The 27,484-nt window shown below is 35.3% G+C and overlaps 3 protein-coding genes across 6 annotated transcripts; 1 reads left to right on the top strand and 2 right to left on the bottom strand.

Annotated features, from left to right (window-relative positions):
• Positions 1–4,135: 4,135 nt before the first annotated feature.
• Positions 4,136–7,094, top strand: LOC104098142 (probable adenylate kinase 7, mitochondrial). Its single transcript, XM_070195901.1, is given in 5 exon segments — positions 4,136–4,447; positions 4,926–4,950; positions 4,953–5,053; positions 5,412–5,603; positions 6,563–7,094. Coding segments are annotated over 5 exon segments (654 nt in total). The 5' UTR covers positions 4,136–4,264; the 3' UTR covers positions 6,716–7,094.
• Positions 7,095–7,406: 312 nt separating this feature from the next.
• Positions 7,407–13,228, bottom strand: LOC104098110 (uncharacterized). Of its 3 annotated transcripts, none has more exons than XM_009604774.4 (9): positions 12,993–13,228; positions 11,770–12,508; positions 10,490–11,673; positions 9,827–10,115; positions 9,516–9,740; positions 8,879–9,052; positions 8,276–8,482; positions 8,083–8,196; positions 7,407–7,923 (listed from the first exon to the last, which is right to left on the bottom strand). In XM_009604774.4, the coding sequence occupies exons 2-9, from the start codon at positions 12,463–12,465 to the stop codon at positions 7,597–7,599; spliced, it is 3,216 nt and encodes a 1,071-aa protein (XP_009603069.1). In that variant the 5' UTR covers positions 12,466–12,508; positions 12,993–13,228; the 3' UTR covers positions 7,407–7,596. The 3 variants fall into 3 exon arrangements, with proteins under 3 accessions (XP_009603069.1, XP_009603073.1, XP_033512574.1); XM_009604778.4 differs by having other exon boundaries at positions 11,770–12,499; XM_033656683.2 differs by lacking the exon at positions 12,993–13,228 and adding an exon at positions 12,883–12,899 and having other exon boundaries at positions 11,770–12,499.
• Positions 13,229–15,670: 2,442 nt separating this feature from the next.
• On the bottom strand, positions 15,671–20,501 carry LOC104098128 (probable inactive leucine-rich repeat receptor-like protein kinase At3g03770). 2 transcript variants are annotated; one of them, XM_009604795.4, is made up of 7 exons: positions 18,625–20,501; positions 18,411–18,544; positions 17,633–17,876; positions 16,929–17,134; positions 16,807–16,832; positions 16,519–16,630; positions 15,671–16,155 (listed from the first exon to the last, which is right to left on the bottom strand). In XM_009604795.4, exons 1-7 carry the CDS (start codon positions 19,970–19,972, stop codon positions 15,922–15,924), a joined length of 2,304 nt encoding a protein of 767 aa, XP_009603090.1. In that variant the 5' UTR covers positions 19,973–20,501; the 3' UTR covers positions 15,671–15,921. The 2 variants fall into 2 exon arrangements, with proteins under 2 accessions (XP_009603090.1, XP_009603098.1); XM_009604803.4 differs by having other exon boundaries at positions 15,671–16,152.
• Between the last annotated feature and the right edge of the window lie 6,983 nt (positions 20,502–27,484).

Raw genomic sequence — 27,484 nt, 5'->3', positions numbered from 1 at the left:
CTCAATCTCCCAAAAAAAATTTCTAACTCCCAAATTTTTCAGAAATTTCGGCAGAGGCTCCCCTGTAATTGCGCCTAACCACCTGCCAGAGTAACACCAAAATAACTCCTAACAACACATCCACAATGTATATATCAATAACACAATCTCAGCATTACAGGCACTGTATTATCATAATGATATTAGGATATGAAGCACATCATATGTATGCTCATCACCACATCTTTGGTCTTAAAAGTTGTTCATAATTAATTCCAGCATCATCAACTAATCTCATAATAACCACCACCTCATTTCGAATTTTTACAATACTGACAACAGAATGTGAGGCATGAAGACCTCATGATTGCTTACTCGGATTAATGAGTCATATTTAACGCCACCTGGGCACTCATCTCATAGGTTAAAACTCAATGTTTACAACACAAAAATGGTTGTATATGAACAGAAAAATATACAAGAGTTATCAAATAAGCCTAACAGGCATGACTCTCTATTAATATTATTGTACAAATTAATTTCATAAAGGAAAAATTTATAAACTCATAAATATTTCACCACAAGGACCTCATCCTTATATAACTTTCACCGCGCCTTGCAGCCCGGTTTAAATATTTCACATCATGTAAAAATACGAGGATCTCATCCTCAACTCCGAATCACAAGTATGTTGCACATTGTGCCAACTGAAATTTTCAATTTCCTTTCTTTCTTATTTTCAATATATTTCATAATCAATTTTCACAACATATAATGAACCCTCATACCGGTAGGGCATATAATTCATAAAAATTGAAATCAATTATTCCGAAACACATTAAACCCGTTGTAATGAATAATAAAAATTACTTTTGGACTTATAGCCCTCAATGGTGTACCAAAAATAAAATAACATACATGGGCTCACATTTTTAAATCTCCCCACAGGGATAAATATATAAGTGGGTCACAAATTTACGAAGCTCACCCATAAGGGTAGCATAATAGGAGGACTCACCTCAATATTCAGAACCGAATCAAATTAAGGAAAATATCCTTTTATAATTAAAAAAAAATCAGGATCGTACCTGTAACGACATCATCTGGTGTATTGGCCTCAGTCAAATCATAATGATTAAATAAACGGGTCGGGCCTCCACCTCTTAGGCGTCCACTACCCGTTTGTCCTCCACCTCTAGCTGACTGTGCATGTGGAGTATCAACTGGAATAAAGCTTGTAGCTTGAGTGTTCTGATGAAATCCACCCCTCCCAAATCTGGGACAATCTCTCATGATATGCCTAGTATCACCACACTCATAACAACCCCTCTGAGGTCGCGGCTGCTCGTACTAAGTCTGTGCCGAATAACTGGAATAACCACTGTAAGAATCTTGTATCGGTGGTGCACTATAAACTGGAGCACCCCGAATAATCTGATGTGCGGACTGAGCCGACCGGCTGCTCGAGCCTCCGCTATAATGGGTTCTAGCTGAAGAGTAAAATCCACTGAACCCTCCAGAACTTCGAGACCTTTTAGCCTCCTTAGACTCCCTTTCCTCGCCTAAAACACCCTCAATGAATCTGCGGACCCGTTCTCTGATTGTAGGAACTAAGATAGGTGCATGACGGGCTAACTCACTGAACCTGATAACATATTCTGACACTGTCATAGTGCCCTGACGCAACCGTTCAAACTCTGTGCGCCATGTATCTCTAAAAGTCTGGGGAACAAACTCTTTCAAGAATATTTTCGAAAATTGAGCCCAAGTTGGTGGTGTGGCATCGGCTGGTCGACCTTCTTCATAGATTTTCCACCATCGATACGCTGCGCCTGACAGTTGAAATGTAGTAAAGGCAACTCCGCTCACCTCCACAATACCCATGGTGCGGAGAATACGGTGATAATTTTCTATGAAATTCGAACACCCATTTCGAACAGGTGTTCAACCATACCATAAAACAGATAATTTTCATGAAATTCGAACACCCATTCCGATACGAGTTCAACCATACCAATTTTATTGAATTCCAATAACAACTCGACCTCCAAATCTTAAATTTTTGATTTTGGAAGATTTTACAAAAATATTGATTTCTTCCATTAAAATCCGAATTAAACGATGAATATAATCATATATTCATGAAATATAAACACTTTAGGAATACTTAACCTAATCCATATGGTGAAAATCGCCTCAAAAATCGCTTCAATCCGAGCTCTATAGCTCCAAATATGTCAAAAATGGCTGAAACCTCGAAATATAGCTACTGTCCAGGTATTTACTCTTCGCGATCGCAAAGCACAAAAATTTTCAGCCCCAAAATTCCTCTTCGCGATCGCGGAAAACCAATCGCGATCGCGAAGAACAAACTCCCCCAACTCTTCCAGACAGCCTCTAGTATAATGGTCATATCGTTTTGTACAAAACTCCAAATTGTAAATGGTTTAATTTTATGAAAACTAGACACCAAGGGCTATAACTTTTATTTGTTGCTCATCTCCCAATTCCTTATAGATTTCTAGATATAAGCTTCCAAAATCAGCCCTGTGCAACAGAGATTTCCAAACTCTTCCCAGACATCCTATAGTTTATCCACCATAACTTTTTGTACATAATTCCAAATGACAAATGGTTAACTTTTCTGAAAACTAGACATCAAGATTTACAACTTTAATTTTTGGATTATCTCCAAATTCCTTATAGATTGCGAGATATAAGCTTCCAAAGTCGGGTGAGTGCAACAGAGATTTGTTCTACGCGATCGCGAAAGAGCTTCCACGATCGCGATTCACAAGGCCCCAAACTGTTGTTTGCTCTTCGCGAATGCGACCAAAAGTTCTCGATCGCGATGCACACCTTTGTAGGCAGAAATCAACAATTAAAAATGGCATAGAAATGGTCCGAAACCATCCCGAAACTCACCCGAGCCCTCGGGACCTCAACCAAATATAACAACGAGTCCTAAAATATTATACGAACTTAGTCGAAGCCTCGAATCACATCAAACAATGCTAAAACCACGAATCACACCTCAATTCAAGCCTAATGAACTTTGAACTTTCAAATTCTATATCTTGTACCGAAATACATCAAATCAATCCGGAATGACTTTAAATTTTGCACACAAGTCATAAATGACATAACGAAGCTATTCTAATTTCCAGAATCGAATTTCGATCTCGATATCAAAAAGTCAACCCCCGGTCAAACTTTCCAAAAATTCAACTTTCGCATTTCAAGCCTAATTCCACTACGGACTTCCAAATAATTTTTCGGACACGCTCCTAAGTCCAAAATTACCATACGGAGCTATTAACATCATCAAAATTCCATTCCGGAGTCGTCTTCACATAGTTCCAACTACGGTAAAAATTCTAAGACTTAAGCTTCCGTTTTGGAGACCAAGTGTCCCAAATCACTCCAAATCATCCGGTAACTGAATTCAATCACGCACGCAAGTCAATACACATAATAAGAAGCTGCTCAGGGCCTTATGCCGCCAGACGGGGCTTAAATTCTTAAAACGATAAGTCGAGTCGTTATAGTAGGGCTTCTCTCTCGATGAGACCTTCCTTTATAAGGTTCACCTTCATCTGGTAATGGAGATTTGTCTTTCTGGTGTTCCCTTGAATTAGTCATATGTTCCTTCAATTCGAGGACTACCTGATCTAACTGCTTCATATATAAAACTTCACCAGATAAAGCTCATACATCAGCTATCAATTTCTGCATCAATTCACGTAGGTTAGCTGGTTCTTCAGTCGAATTGTCAGTCGATCGTGTGCCTTTTGCCATGATTCCAAGGATCAAGGGCTCTGATACCACTGTTACACAATTGCAGGAATTCGATTTGAACTCGAGGATCGCAGCACTACCTCAGGAATACTCGAGAAAAGCAATAGAGATAAGGAATTTGCAGAAGAAGATGAAGAAAAGAAGAGAGAATTTAGGATAAAGTTGTATGTATTGATTGATAAAATAAAAATGTAGCTTACAACATTATTTGTACCAATTACATTGTATCCAAAATGATAAAGCTACAGCAGATTCTTTTGTAACTGGATTTTGTTATTCTAACTACCTCAACTAACTTTAACTAACTCCCTCTGTGTAACTAACTTTTGATAACTTGCACGACTGCTTCTTCTATACTTGAGCTGCTCAAGCTAAGCTCCTTCTATAATCGTGTATCACTTCCAGCAAGTTGCTTCGGGCCTACGGGTCAGCTGCTGCAGCTCAGCTCGATTATTACAAATATGAGGAGGCTCAAAAGCGGAACTGGATGATGGCGAAAGCAGCAGGATCAATTCCAAGGAGAGGAGTGCGGTGGTTGATCATGGGCGACCCAATGACCAACAGACACGTGTATGCCCGATGGCCATCTGAACTTCTTGACGTCCCCTATATTTCCATGGGCTCTCTAGTCCGTCAAGAACTCCACCCTCACTATACTCTCTACAACAAGGTCTCTTTTACCCTTCTGTTTTTGATGGTTAACTATCTATGCTTATATGATGTTGGACAATTTTGATCAGATGAGTTGAATTAGGCTTAATGTCAGTTCTTTTAACATGATATCAAAGCCAAACCTATCTTTACTTTTACCCAATATTGAGCGCCTATAACATTGTTGTCCACGCTCCAAATATTCAGGGATGTACGAACATGTTAATTTTCCGGAATTTGTTGATGAAATGTGATACTATATCCTTCTTGGTCCAATCTTTCAGTTTTTTAAGCTGTGTTAGACCCAAATTACACTTTCCTTATCATGACCTACAAAGTCACAAAATCAATTTTTTGGGTTTGTGTGTACTTACTTTAGCATCAAAAGACTTGTTTTGAAAAAAAGAAAAAAGAAAAAAGAGCACACTAGTGTGAGTGTGTGGCATGATGAATTTATCTTTGCTTAAATTAATTATGCTTGTATTTTTTTTATGAAGATAGCGGGTGCTGTGACCGAGAGGAAGAAGTTATTTTTGGTCTGTTATCAAAGAGGCTAGAAGAAGGTTACTGCAGGGGCGAAAGTGGATTCATCTTGGATGGGATTCCTCGTACAAAGCTTCAGGCTGTATGTAAAGCTCTCTCTTTTCACTTAGCTTTATCTTTAGGACTAGTATATACACTATGCGTGTTATTGATTTTTTCAGTGTATTTTAACTTGTTATAGTATGTAATTTACTTTGTTTTCTACATTACTAGATGAAGCTTATCATAGAAAATTGCTTGTTACACACTGTCTATGCACAAAAGCTATTAAACTCTTATCTGTTTCCCTCTTTCTCTTTTATCTTTTATCGCAAGAAGGTTGTTTGTTAAGAGCATCGGAAATTGTTTTCTACTCTCAGATGTTGTTTCCAAAAAGTTTAGGCCTTTTTTTCTCATTTCACGATGGTTTATGTTGAAGTTAAGGTTTATTGTGCATACAGGAAATCCTTGACAAAGTAGTGGACATAGATTTAGTTCTCAATCTCAAGTGTTCCAATGGAGGCAACAGAATTTATTCACCTGTAGAGTTCCTTAGAAGAGGGATTTCCAGGATTAATCTTGGTCAGCAGACAGAGAGTGATAATTTAAGGTCTTCAACGGCCACAGATAAGCAGAATGTGCATGCTGAACAGGTATGTATATGAAATCTTGTTAATTTTAGAAGTTGAAAAAAGCAGTAGCTTTGAAAATTTGAGATAAATAGGACTAAAATCTAATCCTGTTGCTTGCTCAATTACACAGAGGCAAACCCGTATGCTGAGCATTGTTGGTAAACTCGTGTTCGAAAATAAATTTCATCAAGGTAAAAAACAGAAACAAAAAAAGAGATAGAAATGCAGATGAAGAACAAAGATCCGAGCCCACCGAATTCATAGTGTGTACTTAAGGAACTTAATCCCCTCCTAGTACCCGAGGTTTAGGATTATTTTCTCCCAGGATAGAACGGAATTACCTACATTGGTGTAGCGGTACTTCAAATCTCAGTGTTTCAGCGAACGCAATAAGGCGGAGCAAATCACACATAACACTAATGTTTATTTTGGAAAAACAATGCAAAGAAAAAGAGAGTAATTTCAGAATTTTTCATGTGTAAAAATGAGGCCAAGCCTCTAAATTTATAGACAATGAAAGGGTGAAATGAAGAGGTGCAATCCAAGAGGTGCCTCTTCCATTTCCCAAAAAAAACCAACAAGCATGACTCATTCTTTTTTAGTAGAATTTCTACTCTAGATACATAAATAAAAGATTTTGGTAAGAAAGCTAATTTAGTGAGTTCCTGATCCTTAATTGGACTAACCATGCTATAGAGTTTACATATCAATGTCATATTTTTTTGTTCAATTCTAGCATTCGTTGGTTATAACTCAATTCTTTTTGCGTTTACACTTATTCTGTACCTTATTGCATTGCATGTTTCACGTATAATTGCATCTAAATCTAGTCTCAACTATAAATTTTGGTTTGTCTGTATCTTATGTTGATTATGGGTAGTATCTTAAGATGATATTAGAGCAAAGTTATTTTTCATTTCTCAGTTGAACAACAACGCACGGCAGCCAATACATGTCATTATTTTGTATTTCATTTGAAGGTCAAACCCCTAGAAGAGTACTATAGGAAGCAGAAAAAGCTCGTCGATTTTCAAGTAGGAGGAGGACCTGCAGAAACATGGCAAGGCCTTTTGGCTGCATTGCATCTTCAGCACATGAGTGCATTTTCCTTTTTGCAAATGCATGTTAGGTAAAGTGGTATGAGTGTAACAGAATCAGTTTTGTTTGTGAGTGTAACTGTGTTCTAGCAACGCAGCTCTAGCAGAAAAGAGCATAATCGTATTATCTGTATATTTTTGAGGATCTCTTGCTTGTTTGCAGAACGTCAAACGACTCAAAAACCCCCTTTGAAAGACGTAACATTCATCGGCTCCTCATGTAACAACAATTTAGATGGATTTTTGTCCCATTTTTTAAAAATTTGTAGATCAAGTTCTGTCTTCATAAGTGCAGTTGTTTCTACTCAGTTGACTGCAGGATGCTGATTTGATTCTCCTGTGTTTTCTAGATAGCCTGAAATGTAGGTCCTGAAATATTTTCATTCATATCTGTACTTGTTTTTCACCATATATATACATACATAAGATTCAAGTCAGGTAGGTTGAACCCGTGCCTTGATCGGGCATGATTTGGAGCTATATTCCTACTTTGATATGCACAGTAGACTGATAGAGTATGTTGTCATGGCTCGTCCTTTTAAGGATGTAACTAGTCCAGCTTTACAACACAACTGGTTTCTTCTAAAACCCCCTTTATTGTTAATACGAACGATTCTTGGAAAGTTCTTTTTATAATATGGTGGAGAACTATGAAAACTACTATAGATTGCGAGGCAGAAGAAAAATAAATTACAGTTGACTGTGATAACTCAATCACAAGATGAAGTAGAACGGAAAAGGCTGCATTTCTTTTCAACTTTATTAATCATTTCTACAGACACCTAACTCCTTCAATATCTAGACATCAAGATCCGGAACAAATACTTCTCATATCCACAAATCATACTCTCATTGCTGTTCCTACCTTCCTTCAGAAGCAAATCAAGAACGGTATTTTAACACAACAATTAATCAGTTTACTCGCTGTTAATCCATACCTCTCGAAGGAGTTGATACCTTTGCCTACCACTTCCTTTTGTCATCCAACTAGGTTTTGCTAAAGACTGTGAAGCTTCAGAGCCATCGTTAATTATAAAATTCAAAGGCGAATCTAATTGCTCCAGCTCCTCATCACTTGTGTATGACTTTTTGAGCAATGAAGATCCACTTCGTGTCAATTGAGAATAGCTAGAAATATCTCCCAACATATCAGTGACTAAAGAAATTGGAGGTGGAATATAAGCTACTGGGGCTGCTGCGCATGGGTAGTTTGTAACAGAATCATCCTCAGCCTCAAGAGGATCCTAACCAAGAAAAATCCATAAGCAGATCAGACTTGCAAGAGTTATTTCATCGCGTTTAAAGCTTAGCTGACATCATACTTCAGATTCAAAATCTAGCTCCGTGAATACACAAGATAAACTCTACTACGTAAAAATGAACAAAGACAGAAATGAACTTACCTCAGAGTGAAGAGCTCCAAGTACAGCTTCAGGTATTGGATCACGGCAAAATTCATCCGGGACAAATATATTAAGAACCCTTCTTATTAGCAATTGACCAAATGCCGGACAAACCTGAAGAAGCAAATAGCACCATATATCAAGGGCGAGAAAATAGAGAATACATCTTAATGCTTAGGGTTCTGAGGTTGACCTCTTTTCTTATTGTCCTGTCTAAAAGCATATCCTTTGGAAGCATCATAAGATCACTCAATGCATTAAGGAGATAGAACGCCTTTGCAGAGGTGTCAAGTTCTTTACTCCCATCCTTTTCATTGTTATCTGCCCCTTTTATATCTTTTAGTGACTCCCCATCATCAATGCCAAAAAGGTCAGTAAGCCATCTGGACCAACTCCCGATCTGTGATCCACATGAAAAAAATCATATACAGTATCTCCATCAAAAGATAAATAATGGAGTATTAATTTTTCATGAATGTTACCAATGACATCTAAGCAACGTGCATTAGAACGTATTTGCAGGAAAAGGGGTTGAATGTACAAATAGGGAAAAGATGAGGAAGGAAAATTTTCCTTTTTCTTGGATAAGAGGGGGAAAGTGAGGTGGCTGAATAAGTAAAAAGAGAAGTCTATTGAAATAAATAGTTTTTCCATCCATCAAAGGCTGCTATGACACAATATTTTTCTGTAACAGGCAAAATTTCTTCCATGTATCATGAAGAGTATTAGCTATCCAAGGTCACGTCTAGACTCTAGTACTCCATCTAACTTGGCAAAATCCAACCATAATTCTTACCGTATTTTTCAGTTGTGCCCCCGCCCCAAAGCTAGCCTTTCCAGCTGGAATGGGAAGAACATCAGCATCACTAATCGGGTCTGATATAGGATCTGAAGGAATCTCATCAGCAGACTCTCGAAGGATGGCGTTGAACATGGCTACATCCAATCTAGCCACACATTGTTCCATTATCTGGTTACAAGAATGGCATTCTTAGCAACAAGATAGAAATGTTTTAGAATATCAAGCATGATGCACATTAAAACAATTCAATGGAAAGGCACTGCTGAAAATTTTTGGAGCTTTACTAGATGCTGAACCGTAAAGCATAACAACAACCACTTATGCCAAAATATCATAATTCAACCAAAGTAAAAGTAGAACTAGAAGTAGACTACAATCTCAGTCAACAACATTTTCATACATTATAAGAAAAGATGCAAACGAAGTTAAGGAGAATTCACATTTGTTGTAGCATAGATTTTCTTATCCAAAATTATCTTACGTGAGCAGTGTCATATAAGTCAGTGTTTATGAGGTAAATTCAAATGTAGTAATTTTCAAAAATTGCCTGTGAAGTTCTTCTCAGACTGATAGTATTTTCATGTAATAATTAGGGAAATTTGATATTGAAGGACAATGTGCCAGCTAGTACCAGTTTAGATAGAAAATGCAAACAACCACATTCGTGACCTCCAGCTCGAACAGGGCAAATCCTTTCACACGCATCTTTGAAGGCTTTCTTCCAAAGCTCTGAAGAGAAACTTCCACGCTCTTCATTATCTGAACTTGCTGTCCTTCTATGGACATTGTTTATCAAAGAACTCATAATTTCACGAATTTCTTTTGCAGCACCAGATTGCATATGTGGAGTGAGAGTCTGAAAAAAGAAAAAAGGGCAGTCGTATTAATCAATCAGATAATGATTCTTCAATTTTAAAGTTCGATTGGACCTGGAAGAGAGACCTGCCACCAAATAGATTCAACAATACGGGAGAATATCCAAGCTTCTGTTCTCTGAAGTGCTCTTGTAAATGTACGCGGGTCCTCCCAATTGCCAAAACTTTCACAAATATCATCCCTAATACCATTGCTGGAGAAAGACTCCCACTTAAGCGGAGAAGATATCTGTTTCTTGTCCCTGGAAAAGGCATTTCCAAGCATAGTTTCAGTAGAATGAGGCAAATACTGCTGCCGCTGGAATTTGCCTATAGTTGCTCTCAGCACCAGCGAATTTGATAACCAGAAAGTTAACCTGTGCGCAGAATTAATATAAGAATAAGTTCGGGGAAATGGTAAATACTTTCTTAGGCATACAACTTAGCTGCCTTTCACAAAAGGCGTCGATATTACAGTGCTTTGAGCGAAAAATAGGTTTTTGTGTACTCATGTACTGGATTTAGGACTAAGAGATGAGCCATCACAGGTCTGCAAAGTTGCTTGAAGATGATTAGATAGAAGAATTTCAAGGAACTGTGATATGGTTGCAGCTAGGTTTTCATATCAAAAACATACTTGCTATTGAACAGCTTCTTCCAGTAAGAAAGAAATGCATCATCATATATGTGGAGAGGAAAAAAGCAAGACTGCTAGTCGAATGCAAAAAAATGATTGGAAACTAAGAAGTACCTAGAAACATCATTTCCACATGCCCTTGCAACCAAAATTAATCCAGAGACGGCACTTTTAGCAGCAGTTCCCCTTTTCAATGGAGAGTCATCTTTACAGGCATGGAAATAGAACCTCGAGAGGCGTCTAGCAGGAGCATGGACCTTATTTTTGGAACTTCCATGCTCTGCAATAACGGAATAAAGGCCAGCTTCAATTGCAGCAGCTTCTCTCAATTCTCCTTCCGCCATTTTTACTCTTTGCTCCAACTTATGGAGTTTGCTTTCCAAAAGAATTGTTGATGTGTCAGTTGACTGTGCCTTTCGATCTTTCCTCTCGTTTGCTAAACCTCGAGCACGAATCTGTTTGTCTTGTGCTAAAAGCTGATTGCCTTTGACAGACCCGTTTACTCTATTAGGTTCTGCTGATGACCTGACTGACTTTACATGCTTTAATCTCTCATTGTTTTGGATACTACTCTTTGCTCCATAACTATCCGTGTAAGCAGAAATTACATCACTTTCTTCTGAGTCATTCTTCATAGCATCCTCACTTTCTTCCTCTTCCACAATTTCTTTTACTTGTTCATTTTCCTGATAATTCTCTCTGTTATTGGCACTAGATTCTTGTCTCCTCTCCTGATACTTCTCACTGTTTTCACCCTCATTAGACCCATTCTCGGCAACAACAGCTCTCGCATCCTCATGCCCATTCCCAACCGGAGTCGAAGCATTCTCAGCATTCTCAGAGCTGGAGAAATGACTTGCTGAGTTCATAAAGCTCTTACTCTCATCTATATGTGAAATTGGAAGGCCTGCTTGATCTAGATGACTACTGACCCTCTCTTCATCAGAACATTGCTGAGTAGATATTTCACCACCACTTTCACTATTAGCCAGTATTCTTTCCCTTTGTTGTACTGGTTCGACGTGTTCGGTTATCACATATGGATTCTGAGTGTTTTCAGTTATTTCATCCGCATTTGACATTGCCAATTTATTGCTACCATTACCACCAATTTTCCTTGAGAGCCATGCCAGATCAGAAGACAAATCAGTTGGAGAGTGAGGCAAACTTGGCTTCGAATTCGATAATGACTTCACCACTTGCTTCTCATCCAAATCCGCAGACTTGTTCTTTGAATATAGGAGGACATGTTCATCTTCATTTTGTCCAGGATTACTTTTCACTCCCTCAGCTTCATCCTGCAATAAACACAACACAAAGGAAAATTCTTTGCATCATGCAATTTGGAAGCAATTGGAGAGGACAAAAACTAAATTGGAAAGTAAGCATTATACCTCTCCTTGTGGTAGTGAACCACAGTTCGATCCATTAGCAGCAACAGATGAGTGTGAGGAAACGTCATCATCAGTGAACGAGGCAATTTCTGCTTCCTCAGCGTATTCTTCACTCGTCAATGTAGAAACAGATTCAACACCAGTACGGTCTATCGATGCTCCTCTTGTTAATCCGTCCCTTGAGGACGAGCTCGCGCGACTCCTATCAAATTGCTGGATTTTCAGGAAGATAAGGGGTTGTACAGTGTTCCTATAAGCCCGCGTGCAATTAATAGGGGCACTAACATTCAAACCCTCTTTATTAACAACACCATATTCAGCAAAATTGATAATAGCTGTTCCTAATGGTTGACCTTTCACCATCTTATCACGGCGTGGTTCATACAAGTTGAACTCAATGCAATTTTTCTGGAAAGTGTCTCCATCTCCACCTTTAACGGAAATTTCCCTCAATAGTGTCACAGGAAGTTTAAAGGACTCATTGAACCCAATGCTTCCGTCACCAACACCGGAGCCTAAAGACGGAACAACTTGACTAGTAGAGCCACTCCTATCTCCATGTTCCCATTGGATTAGAATAGCGCGGACCGTCCTCAATGACTGTGAGGGCGGCCAAGGTTTAATCTCCTGAATATGAATTAGATAATCAACTTGAACTGAGGGGCCTTTCCTAGTTTTCGCCCGACCCGAAACCATGATTTCAAATGATCTTCGGTGAAACGATACAATCCTGCAAATGCTAAAGCAAAATCCTCTGAGACTTGAACTACAGTATAGCTAGAGAGCACATTAACTCTATCTTTTTCTACAATGGCTTGCAATAATAAATGAAAACCTAACTTGGATAATGAAAGAAAGTAGCATTAGTAAGTGAGAGTAGAACTTCCAGAATTAAATGACTTCACGTGATAAGAATATCAAGTTAATTTCATATTCCATGACATACTATTCTATGCTTGCACATGCTCAATGCTTTTCTACAAAGCTCCTTTTTTCATTCAGGAAACAATTATAGTGTACTTTTAAAACATTTTAACACTCACTTTAAATGCTTAAGCCAATCAATAACTCATGAAAAAGAAAGGAAACATATTGTAGAATAAGAATCTTAACCTGTTAGAAGGAAAATCAAAGTGAAACAAAGCCAAATCAGATTACTAAAATGAAGCATTACAAAACAAAATATACACAAACAAATGCTAGCAAAGATTTAGCAGACTTACAGAGGAATTAGATACTGGGAATATAGGAAAAAGGCATAAGGCCAAAGGGGTGCGAATTTTCAGCAGACGGTTTGGTCATTGAGCATTGGGCAGAGAAAAGAATGTCTTTTCTAATTGAAAACTGGGAACAGGACAACATAAATTGAAATAAAATGAGCTTAAAAAATGCAAAGGTCGAGTGGTGGAGACTACTATTTTTGTGCTCTAGAATCTATGGTGCTTTCCGGTTGTCCGGAATAGAAAGCCAACTCGCAAATGAGAAGGTGCAAAACAAACACTAATACCGTTAACATGTAAAAATAGTTCTTTTAGTTATAAAAGGAAAAAAATAAATAAAATGGATTTAGTTATAAAACAAACCTTTACGACCCGTTTGGTTAAAATTGAGAAAATGAGAATTTGATGTTGAAGTTGAAAAATACTTAGTACTATTAAAATTGTTTGTGTATATAAAATTTCTTTGGAATAAGTTAAAATTTTATGAGTGAAAATCATTATTTCACTTGAAATTCACCTCAAATTAATATTTCAACCTATATTTTATGTCAAAGTTTAATAATAATAATAAGAAGTACTATAGTATGTAAATCAAACTTTGCTTTTTATAAAATTTGAATTCTTTTTGGTTCAAAATAAGTGTTGTTATACCTAAATCAATTTGATCTAATATAAATGTTGCATTAGAAAATTAAAAAATATTTATCTCTTTTCAGCTAAAGGCTGAAGTGAGAAGGGAGTGCGATTAATGTAATTTGAAAGGCGCGTGGAGTTACACTGCATGACAAAAGGTGGGGTAGTGCTTTAGGTTGTATTACTAATGAAATTGGGCATTTGGATGATTCCGCCGACATTATCAAACAGCTATAGGGGATTGAGGGGTCATATGCCAACTACTCCTATTTACTGCTCCTAAGTCCAAGCTCGAGACCAAACACTATTTGGATGGAATTGCAATCAAATATATTTCACGTTACGTGTTTTCGGAATTTGAGTTATATATTGATATATAACTTGTGAAGAACAGTGATAAAGTTGTGAAACGCAATACAACCCGCAAACACACGAAATAGGAAAATGAAAGGTGTAAATTGGTTCAAGGTTTTAGTTGGTTGGCACGTCTATATCAAGGATGATGAAACGAAATATGGCCCCACGACCGAGTAATTTTAGTGTGTGCTTCACACATCTGATATTAGTTGTGTGAGACTTTTTTTTATCTCACATATTTGTGAACTCATATATTACACATCTGAATCTACGAAATTCTGGGACTACAAAATTATGAGACAAAAAAATACCTCAAACAACTAATATCAGTTGTGTATGCACAAAATAAAATTTCTCCTGCGACCCATCTTAAACATATTGCTTTTTCGCCCTACTTTGTTGGTCTGTGTGCAAGTTACATAGTCTTGTCCCTCAACCAATTGCTCCAAACAGCAAGCCACCAATAAATCACCAGGTGGGATTCTCGAAATTTTGAGTTTAAACCATTAATTAGAGATTTCGAGTTTTAGCCTGAAATAAAAAAATTCCTCACAGGCAGTTTTAGTGGGCTCTAGGGGATAAATCAAAACTAGTTGAGCCAGTAAAACAGTATAACAAATCTCCAACCATTATGTTATCATGTACCATAGTCATAGGGAATGTTTTGTATGATGTATAAGAATAGTGCTAAATAAGGTGTATTAATAATGCAGGAATTAGTAATGCATAAGTTAGTAATGCATGGGTTAGTTATGCAGAGATTATTTCTTACCACTATTTGATGTGGTATATTAAAAATTAAAATGCATTGCATAATTTTTAAGAAAATTAGTTATTTACAAAAATGACCTCCACATTCTTTATGGACAATTTTGTCTTAAACCATGCTAATGCATACATTAATAGCCATGATATTGCTAATACCATGGTTTGCTATGTATTAGTTATACATAGGAATTAATTACCAAGTAGATTATATAACTAATACTTGCATTAGTAATACATAAGTTGAAAAAGTGTACCAAACAAGAGATTAGTAATACCAAAAGCTAATGCATGCATTATTTTCTCTAATGAATCATGCCAAACGACCCCTAATCTCTTACATGTCTTGTATCTGCGATATCCATACTTTGGCTTTCCGCTTTACCAAAAACGTGATGACAAAAATATTGACTTTCTCTGAATCTAAATTAGAGATGTCAAACGGGTCGAACCGGCCCAGACGGGTTTTAGCCCGGATCGGCCCGGTAGTAAGGGGCGGGCAGGGCTGGGTTGGGACAAGGACCGGATTGTGCCGGGTAGTTTTTTTGGTACCGGTTAACCGGACCGGTACGACCCGTTATGGTCAAGTCACATAGGAACCGGTTAACCGGACCGGTTCAATGGCTATTTTTTGATATTTTTTTAATTTTATAAAGTTGACTATTGTTATACAAAATACAAAATACAAAAAAAAAAAAAAAAAAAGCCCGGCCCGGCCCATTAGACCCGGAACAGTTCCGGTTAAATTTTGCTCCGGGGAAGCCCGGTAAACCCGGTAAAAAATAATCGGAACTGGCCCGGTAACGTAACCGGTCGGTTCCCTTTTCCTCAACCCCTGACCGGACCGGACCCTTGACACCTATATCTAAATCTCCGCGAGTTCAATTGCCTATTTGCAATGATGTCTGTACCAGAAACTTGATCTCTCACAAGAAACAACAAATTCACCTAACTACTATTGTTCCAATTGTACGAATAAGGTCTATGCTATGCAAATTCTCACTTATTACTAGAATTAAAGAATCGACAAATTTACACATCTATGCAAAACAAAGAAAATGAGGACTAGTAGCTTAAACATAAGCCTTTAGGCTAGCATACCGTTTTGTACGCCTATAACCATCATCAAATCAGCTAACTTTCTCCCATGCTAATGCAGTTGGACTTCTGAAATAGCTCAGGACGGTGAAGTAGGACCGGATTTCTGATCAGTATCAGATGTGGCTTGGACTTGAGCTGCATATTGAAGGTTCCAAAGAACATCCTCAAACGAGGGGCGATTTGATGACTCGGGAGATATGCATTTGTTTGTGATGGATATTACAATTGACAATGACTCTTGGGAGCTAGTGGTTAGCACTACTGGATCCATAATTCTGCGTCGACCATCTTGGCTACCAAAGGATGCCTGCTGTTCAAAGAGCAGACCCAAGTGTTTATCTTCCAACTCAAACTACGTGTCATAGACATATATTAGTATAACACCATTGAAAAAATCAAGCCTTTTGACTGCTGTAGGCATGTGGCTATTGACAAGTACAACTTTACTCCTTTTCCTTATAAAAGTTGAATACTATGTAGCTCAATATCTGTTCTGTTAATCTATATTCGTAGTGATTGTAAAGTATAGGTGGCAGAGAAAGAAAATTTTGTTACTTTACTTATCCAAGATTGCAAGAGATGTCAAGAAAGTTTAGGATCCTAAAATGAACAAAATGCTGAAGATTACTGTCAATAACACAGGAGTTGCATAACAATTTTAGCAGTTTCATACCATTTCATTAAGCAAAAATGCTTCTCCTTTTCCACTAACAGTAGGGCCAACCAGTGACTCCAGTAATATGAAACCAAAGTTATAAACATCGTCCTCTTTCTTTGTCATACGCCTACACAAGAAAAGGAAAACCACTGATCTATACCTCGCAAACAGCTATAATAGATGATACATGCATCTATTTGACATTCTCGAAATAGAATGTAGTGAAAATCTATCCCAGTTGGTTTAGCAAAAGAAAGTTGCCAAGAGACGCTGAGGAATATATATGAATAAAAAGTTTCTTACCAGGAGGTGAAGTCATCTCCTTTTGCCTGAAAAAAAACATATTGAGTATGAGAAATTACTGTCTATCCTAGAGATTTTGAATTTTCACCTTCCTCACCAAAATATTTAAATATATTTCTAACCTTTTCAGTTTCTTCCATAAGGATAGACATCCCATAATCACTTAGCTTTGCCATGTTATGTTCATCAAGCAATATATTACTTGTCTTCAAGCGGTTGCTAAATGAAGAAGGAATTACGCCTGTGTGAAGGAAGTGCACAGCCTTGGCAACACCAATCAGCACTGACAACCTGTCTGACCACTTGAGGACCTTTCTTGGACTAGTTTCTACAAATACAAATGTTGTTTGAGATGAGCTGAACATGTAGTCTCATTTTTTAGGGCGCTCGTATTTTCTGTAGCTTAATAGACATGCAGAGTTAAATGAAAGTGTATAATAACAAAAGGAACGATAAAAATCAAAGGTTCAACTGTTTTTCAGTATGAATTTCAACCAACAGAACATGCGCTGAGCATACATCTTGTTTTTCTCCAGATGTAAAGTAAACATTACGTTGTTGCTCAATCAAACTACTAATTGCAAAATGAATACCACTATCTGTAAAGTCAATATGATGAATCAGATGTCTAATGCTTGGGTATAAGATGAATTCGCATACTTCTTCGACCAATTCCTCACCATAGAGATTCTTCAACAAGGATATCCCAATCATTTACCGTAGAAAAAATCAAATTAGCACTCCATATGTGCATATACTATTTCCATATTCAACCAAGCATCGAAACACATGAAAATGTTCATGCTAAAGGGTTTACATCACTGACCTGATAGATGAGCACGGAAGTTTCCATTAGAGATATATTCATAAATGAGAAAAATTCTGGGCACAGCTGAATCATCTTGGGCTCCACCATCAATGCAGTGACCCAGAAGGCTAACTAAATGGGGATGACGAAACTTTGACAGTAAATCCAATCGGAGTTTGAGGTTCCGGTTAGAGTATCTTCTGTACACATTTAATGACCTCACAGCAATGTAAGCTCCATTTTCTAATCTTCCCTTGTATATCTGAAATGGAGATAAATATTGAGGGAGTTGTTGAAAACTAAGATAAGTCTCTTTTTCTAGCAAGATAGAATACGGCTTAAACCTGTTTAAGTCACTCAAAATTGAAAGTATGCGATTATATCTAGTTTTGCACTTAAGGGGATTCTATATATTGCTATGAATTTTCATGAGTTGACTAGATACCGAATCAAATAATGGTGACCACCAGTTTTTATCATCAAAGGATGTCATAGATGCACATGTGTAATACGAATATAAATCAAATAGGCAATAAATTAAAAAGAGAAGCAACTCTTAAATCCATTTTGTAACTTTGGTGGACTTGTGCATGAGTGCATCCATTGCATTTTCATCATTGGGCATGGTATATGCAACAAAACTACTAACATAGAAAAGTTACTGTTACTGTTAGTAATTATCAAGGTTTAGAGCAAGTATCTAATTTTGAGGCAAAATCTACTTTGACCATTGAATGGAAAATATAAAGATATATAACTATCAATAAGACCATTAAATTTTGTTTTGAAGCCATACTTTTCCAATTGACCCTTCACCAAGTAATGCCGACTGATCAAAATTTTCTGTTGCTTCTAACAATTCTTCCATGGAGAACACCCGATACGATGAAGCACCTTGTGATCCTAAGTTTGCCGCGTGAGAAATGATTCCTGATGATTCGAAGATTGAGTTCAAGCCACGGACCTTCATATAGAATTGAACTGATAAAAAATGAAAAAAATCAACTTACTGGTATTTGCTAGGAATTCAGAGGGAATCCCAGGTTGTGTATTACGTTGCACAACTTTCGGAAAGATGTGCTGATCCACCGTGTTACGTTCATTTTTTCTTCTACAAAAGATGAGAAACCCAACTAACAGAAACACCACAACAATTGCAATTCCCAGAATAACACCTGCCAATAATGCTATTTCTTGTCCTTTGATATGTTTCTTCGCTTGTTTGCAATAGCCCTCTGAATGCTGATATTGAGTTTCAAGAGACAAGCAATTTCCACCAACCTTAACAATTCGCTTATCCGAAATGGTGTTCAAACAAGAAGGAAGCCTACCAACCAATCTATTATCAGAAATATCAACAAAACCAAGTTCACCCCCACAACTAAGATGATCAGGAAGTGAACCACTTAGAACATTTGATGCTAAATTCAAGTAACTGATGTTTGGCAAAGAGAATAAGTCAGCAGGCGGCATTCCATCTAGCGAATTATTCGACAGATCAAGGTGTTGGAGTTGATTCAGTGTGCCAAATTCTACCGGGATTTCACCCGAAAAAGCATTACTGCTTAGAAGAACTGTGGTAACTCCTTTAGGCAAAGGTGGCAGTTCAGAATCCAAATGATTTTCCCTTAAATCCAATAAAAGCAATTTAGACAAGGCAGTTAAATCTGGTAATTTACCAGAAATCACATTGTGTGACAGAACAATGACAGTGAGGGTTGTAATTTTAGACACTGAAATTGGAAACTGACCCTTCAATCTGTTATTTTTCAAGCTTAAAATAGTAAGATTTGTTAACGAATCCAACCAATTAGGAACAGTATCATTGAAAAAATTGCCATCAAATGTTAAAGTATGAAGCTTTATCAATCTTGACATTTGAAAAGGAACAGAACCAAAGAGAAAATTTGAACTCATATCCAAAAGTTCAAGTGAAGATAACCTATGAATTTTATCAGGTAGGGGTCCCCAAATACCAAGAGAAACTAAAGTAAGAACCTTTAAACTATTTAACCTTGTCAAAGTTGTAACAAAAGAATCAATTGAAAAAACCTCAGATAATGTTTGATTTGGAACTGCAAATCCATGAAATTCATTTAACTTAACCAACTTATCGCCTTTAATTTTGAGCTCAGTAACAGAGTTGTCTTGACAGGTAATACTCATATGCAGTGTTGAAGTCAAACTGCAAAAGTCTCCATTGTAATTCTCCCAAACATCAAGCTGAATTGGATATTCTAAATGCTTTCTCAACTGAAGTAAAGCTTGAGTTTCATAGGACTGTAATAACTGGTAACTATTTGCTATAAAGAAACCCCATATAACTAACACTATCACAAAAAACTTCAAGAAACCCATTTTACAGTTCTCCAAATGGACTGAAATTTCCAAATACTAGCTAGTCAACTAAAACTTTTTGACATTCTTGAATCATGCCAAAACCCCATTTATGAAATGTGAATAAATAGCCTATAATGGCAAATTAAAGGAATGTTCTTTTTTTCTTGGGAGAAGGAGAATATTAAAAAGAAGAGGAACAGACCAAAACATGGGAAAGAGAACCAAAATAATTAAGGACTATAAAATGAAAGCAATAAATGGGGTGTGTAGCTAACAAACTGGAATTAGAAGAGAAAAATGGAAGGTAGTTGACAAAACAGTACGAGACAGAGCGAAAGCATTTAGTGCAAGCTGCATGCAGTCAAGGAGAAAGAACATGGGGGACCAAAGTAGGTTTCGTGAGAGGTTTTTGGCTTTAATGGTGACGATTCTTTTTACACACACACACACACTGAAAGAAGCAGTGTGCCACTGCCACTATTTCTCACGACTTACCAAAATTTGGAGACCCCTGCCTATCGGAAACTTCCTTCTATTCTCATGTACGATAGTTCTAACCTCCTTTTTTATTTTGTGAACAACTTATGGTTAGATTATAATATTGAATTAGTTTGAACTTTGAACGATAGTTTAATTTTTTTAACTAAAAATTTAATATGTGAGGTATAAATAAACTATATGTTTGATTTTGCACTGATAAAATAAAAAATGTATTTCTAATTTTAACCTTAGCTTTAAAAGATTCCGGATAAATACCATTTTGTTATTTTACATCGGGATTCGTAATCTCAAGATTATTATCTCACATTAAGTTAGAGGTGGAGTGGAAATTTAAAGTTTATGAATTATGAATTTGACATCCAGCCCCTAGCATATCTTAATTACTACCATTGTAGTTAATTATGTATGCATATTTAATGAATTTCATAATATAAATATAAAATATAAGTAAAAACTATTTGATTCGTTCAAACCCACAAGCGATACTCTATCTTTGTCCCTGCATAAAGTGTCATATAAAAGTAATACCACAATTATGGCATAAGTAACTCCATGTTGCTTATGCTAGAATTAAAAATTTCAACCGAAGGATAAAATAATCTCATGTTTTATATTAACCCTTATCCTTAATCCTTATAACCTAGAGACCTCTAAGAGTTTAAATTTTATACGCTTAAAGTATAGAATAAGGCAGTTATTTGTTACACGACGTTAAAATACATTAATAATGTGACTTTTATTTACACTTTCAAGTTATATAGGTTAATTTTTTGTTGTAAATAAGATTTAATTTATACGACGTAAAGTAAATTTTTACTGTCAATGTAGTTTGATATAATTTACTATCAAATACAAAAATTTACTTGTAATTCTCTTATAGATAATTTCATTAATGTATAAATATTTTCTTACTTAAAGGCTATTAAATACTGTAGCAAGTTTTAATTGTTTAATTATCTTCTTTAGCTTTTGAATGAGTTTAACGACTGATTAAGCATCACCAAAATTTCAAAACTAACTCAATGAGTAAATCTTTTCAAAGTTAAACCACGAGAAACTAACTGCAAAGAGGTCAAAGACCAGCTCTTCCGAACAAGGCGGGTCTGTTCTGTTGTAAAGCAAATCTAAGAGTTCAAAGATGGACTTGAGAGTCATTTTAAACTGTTTACCGAGAGGTATCGGGTTAAACTTGATATGAAGTGTTTCCCCCGAAAGTGCGAATCCGAATATAGTCGAACTCTAACGCGAGTACTGCACACCAGATGAGAAACCAAAAAAAATATTAATCACAAATATTCTTTATTTAAAAAAAAAGTTTAAATATAAGAACCCTTTTGCCGTTAATAAAATTTTAAGGGCATGAATTTCTAGTATAGAGGTTGCGTACTTGCGTCAATCGCTTCATTTTGAGAAATGAGGAATTTTTAGAAATGAGTGTAGTGATTATTAATATTCTATAGTTACCATATATATATTTATTTTCTAGAGCTAATATTTCGTTGTTGCACACTTTATTCGTTATATTCACGCTATTATATTCATGAATTCACTCGCGGAATCGCCTAATAAGTAGGGAGTCTAGCTGTTTAATAACGAAATAGGATCAATTAGCATATATCACTCCTAATTTAACTCAACAAAATCAACTCTACAATATTTCTTTGCTATTGTGTTGTATTCCAGGTATTCGCGTGACTTATTTATAAATATAATGAGGTAATCCGCCTAAAAAATAGTGATTGCAACTATTTAATTATGTATTCCACGTATTCGTGCGACTGTATTTATTAATTTTGTAAGGTAATTTACCTTAAAAATATGGATTACGACTATTTAATTTTGTATTGCATGTATTCGCGCGAATGTATTTATAAATATAGTGGGGCAATCCGCCTAAAAATAGTGATTACAGGTGTTTAATAACAGAAAGCGCAATATTAAATTGTATTCAAACAATAAAAATCAAGAAATATGGTGTATACCGTTCTATTCAATTTGACTGTATACATTGTATTCAATTCACCGATATTCATTATTCACTATTGTACATTGTATTCAATTCACCGTATACAATTCGACTGTATTCAAATAATAAAAAATCATAAGAACAGTGATATTCGGCTGCATTAAAAAAATACAGACCTTCGAAATACATAAATATAGGTAAAAATATAATATATTTATACAAAACACATTGTATTTGAGTGTATTTGTATTATTGTACGGGACCCAATAGCAAAGAAGAGAAAAAAGTTCGTCGGAGATGGCGTTTTTCAACCAAGAAAAAGACTGTATACATTGTAAAACTAAAAATGGAGACGAACAAAAATCTAGCACTCAAATCTTCTCCGGCGACTCTTCTTCAGATTTTCAAAAGCTCAATTTGTAGTCATGGCCAGATATGTTCGCCTACTCCCTCTTTGCTTCAAATATATTCTCTTCGCTTCAAAAAGTTTACCATCGCCACCGAAAATGGCTGCTACGACGGCTGACTTGACGGAAAAGGGAGAGAGATTTGAGGGGAGAAGAAAGATGATTGAAAATCTTGATGATAGAGAGAGAACATAACTCACATATTTCACGCCTCAATGGTAGGGTATAGAATAAATACTTATTTTGTTATAAAATAGAAAAGGTAGCTACAAATAATAATATTTTAAAATTATTTTGGTTTATAATAAAAATAGTGTAATAGTTTGCTATAGAGGTAAAATTTCCTTTAAACTATTAGAAAAACGCTTTTATTAATTAATTTCATGTTCAACACACTCCATATTTCATTCGAATATTCAAAAAGAAAAATACTTATGAAATCTTTCCTTTATATTGTGTAGAGACATTAAGAGACTCTAGCTTAGAATCTATTGCTTTGTTACTCTATGAATATTTGATGGTGTGAGTTAGGGGTGTACAAATCGAACCGAAAAATCGCACCAAATCAAAAAGTCAAATCAAATCGATTAAAAAAATCCGATTAGGTTTGGTTTGGTATTGAGTAAAAACCCCAGAACTAAACCGACATATAAACATATAATTTTTGTATATATTTTTAAGATTTTATATAGAAATTTCTTTAAAAAATATCTAGAAATATTTGGGATTCTGTTGCGGGAGATAATATTTAAGAGTGTATGAAGTACTCCATATTTATTAACCTTAAATAATGAGTTGTATTATCACTTTCTCATCAAGTATTATTGAAATGTGTTAGTCTCTTTGTTCTTCCATATTTATATCATATGATAAGATCTATTAAATTCTTATATCTTTTTGGAATGTGAAGTGATTATTATTATTTAGGTATCATATTGATTTTTATGTTTAATTATTAAATTTAGTTAACCTTGAAAGTGTATATCAAAAAATATTATTATAATGCGACAAAAAAATTTAACTATTATGTGTTACAAAGAAAATTTTCCCATAAGAATATTTTAATAGATAATATGTTTGTCTATTTTTTATATTTTTACTAAACATATATTTACTTACCAAAAATTTAACAAAGTAAAATTAAAATAATATTTAAGTAACAAAAAACCCGAAACCTCAAAAACCCGATAAAACCGAACCAATCCAAACTGATATAGTTAATTTGATTTGATTTTGATAAAAATTAAACCAACCCGATCCATGTACACCCCGTGAATCACTTCAAAAACCCATCAAAGAATTCCCTTTGTCCGTGCATATGCTTTCGAAAATTTTAGGTCGCTTGTAGAAAAATCGACTGCTTTCTTTTATGTTTCTATTTATTTTTTAAGTTTTTTAATTTTCTCGTGATGCTTTTAAAAGCCTATTCCCAGTAAAGTTCCAACGCAGGTGGTGGTGACTGGTAATATATGCTTGGCCTTTTTCTTCTCTTCTTTAATGCTTGTTCCGTTCACATTTACTTGTCTATTATATTAAAATATATTTTCACTTCTACTTATTCATTATATTAAATCAAGAGAAAGACAATCTTTTTTTCCTGTTTTACCCTTATAATTAATTATTCATTTTCAAACTTATTTCCTAAAACTTTTTTAAAGGCGCATTATTAGGGGTTGTATGATAAAATACATACTATATTTATTATTTCTAAAGTCTAAATTGGACAAGTAAAAGTGAACGGAGTAAGTAACTGCATCCTCTTTTTCACCATTATAATTTCCTTTTTCTCTTGGAGAAATAGTTACCACTTCTTGTAATTTATTACTTCTCTTGAGATGTTTGAATTTCTCTTTTTTGCTCTATATATTTCTATTTTAATTATTGAAAGAAGTGCAATCACCATGCTCAAAGATAAAACTATTTTTCAGTTACTAGTCTTGTATCTTGTAGATTAGTGGTATAGCACATGATTGTTACTCGTTAAGTGTGAAGTTTGAGATTCAAATCCCTAAAAGAAACACACTGTATAATAAATTCCATAATAAAAGTTACTTAATATCTTTGGGATAGTGACTGAGATCATAAATCACATTGTTATTACTATAAAAAAAAAGAAAGAAAATGAAAGAAGAACATAATATAAGGATCATCTTATCCTTTTTTGGGTTTACTACAGAGAAGGGGGAAGGTGCAAAGTGTTGGAATTTGGGCCGACTGGAAAAGGACATCCTTCCCATAGCAGGGCCCATTCAACAGCCTGTTCTGATTCCGAGGTTTACGCTGTAGAGATCAACTTGGCCTTCTTGACATAATCAAATCACGAGAAAATAATCGAAAAAATAATTTTTTTAAATATATTTTGTGTATATATATAAAAAAAAATATATGTTATATACATTTTTTCGACTATCGAATATAAATAATTTCTGAAACAGACTAAAAATAAAAAAGTCCATAATTAATTTTACAAGATATTTATTACTATCTTTTTTCATCATAAATATTAGCTAACTTTATCCATCAAAACCAGATCAGATAAAAAAATTATGTAATATTTTTATTTTTATTAAAATTTAAATTTAAGACATCATTATTTATCTCCATCATAATAATGGACTTTTGATTTTTTTTAAAAATATATCATAATTTTCAATTTGTTTGATTGACTACTAGGACACACCGACGAGCGCTTGCTAACATAGTCACATAGGGATGTTTGGGTCTAAAAGAAAATCTTGGGAATGGGGGTTCTTTTATTAATATCTTTAATTTTGTCATCTTTTAGTTATTATTGCAAAATGACATGCAATCCTATCTTATATGAAAAGATGGACACAAATACTTCTTATTTGTTTAATATTGCTAAGGACCCAGTGGTACCTAAGTAAGTTAATACAAATTCAAACTCCAATCTGAATTTAATACGTATTGGTAATCCCATTCTTTGTTGAAGTGCTGTTAGTAAAGTCTGTCAAAGTTAAAAGCAGATTCTGACCTCCCAACTTGGAATCATCCTCGTTACTGAAACCACAGTTTTTCCTTCTTTTTAGAGCTGTTATTCAAATGGTTACTCTTCTTTTTGGAATGCTTTAGAGGTAAACTTACTTTGCACTTTGAAGTTTTGAGCTTTATTCCTTTTGCCCCAGAAAGTTGCTACAAATTATAATTAGGAAATCCCCTGTTATATATATCTTCTGAATATTATACCTCTTGGGAATCTGCATCAGTTAATCACTCGAGATAAATAGATGGAAATTACGGAGTAAATAGGGTAACAAGTTGGAAACTTTCAAGTTTAGACCATGCATTGGAATTTATTTAAGGGAAAAGGTCAAATTTGACTCATATACTATCCACAATTAAGTAAGATCATCCTCTGTTGAACTTCTGGTCTAATATGTCGTTAACAAATATGCTTCAATTCTATTATTGACTCCTACAGAGTTCCAACATAATGGTAAATATAAATTCTAATAAAATTTTAAGAGATAAATTAGAAAATATTTTTTCGAACATTTTAGACAGGTGGAGTCTACCCATTTCACGCATAAAGATAAGTTAATTATCAGAGTAAATATAAGACAATTTATTGAAGACATGATATGAACATATCAAAAGTGAAACAGATGGCAAAATGTGAGTAGCATGCAACCGATTCTATTCGATGTAGCGTACAATAGACTCTTGTGGTCCAGTGCTATTCCGAATCTTGCACATAACAGAAGTTTAATGCACCGGACTGCACTAGGAGGAATAGTTAGTAGTTTGTAGAGCTGGTATTATTTGTTGAATATGTCCACTTTTTTCTCAATTCTTTTGGAACTATATGAACTCGTGAATAATAAAACAAGAAAAAAAACTTTGGTGTGATAAAAAATTCTACCTCTAAATAAAAGTAGAATTGCAACTACTAAAATGCACTTCGAATCTGATGCTCTTTTCCCTTTCTTTCTTTCCCTATTCGCAGAAAACAAGAGGAGTATCTTCTGCTTTTTCCCCTTTTGCTAAGGTGACAACAAGAGAAGCTCACTCGAGCATTGTTCCCCAGTTTCTTCTATTTACTATAAGGAATGAATCTCTAATTCCAATTTTTGTTTGAATTTCACGTGGCCTAGTTTCCATAATGTTGCATTTATTAAAACGTATGATCAAATACCAAAGACAAACATATAGACAACTATAAGATCTCGTTTCATTATGCTAATAATAGGCCTAAACATTTTTCTTCTGTCTTTAACTCACGTGACAGTCAGGGTCATCCTTAATTTGTGGGCAAACGTGCAGCACCACTTTTTTATTGCATTTTTGGCGCATACTTGTTAAGTCGGCTAAAACCCGTGAGTTAATTTTGTTTTTGGTTTTCAATTCTGAGTCCGGTTTCCGCTTTTGGGGCCAACTAATCTGGATTCGCGTTATAAAATCTCAATTTCGGAATAAAACGCTTCCTACCAAAAATGAGTTTATATTCAAATTCGAACTCGTACCTATGATTAAGAGGAAAAAAGTAATTATTACGCTAAACCTTTGACTTAATAATGACATGTTGTACGTACTGGAGTATTTGGTTCTTGGAAGAAGAACCCTCCTTTTGTCAAATTGCATTCAATATTGCCTAACATGTCGGGCAAGACAAGCTAATAAGACTATTAAAATGAC

Source organism: Nicotiana tomentosiformis, chromosome 2 (assembly GCF_000390325.3).
Source record: "Nicotiana tomentosiformis chromosome 2, ASM39032v3, whole genome shotgun sequence".
In the NCBI taxonomy this organism is placed as follows: Eukaryota; Viridiplantae; Streptophyta; class Magnoliopsida; order Solanales; family Solanaceae; genus Nicotiana; species Nicotiana tomentosiformis.
This window is presented reverse-complemented; position numbering and strand designations above follow the sequence as displayed.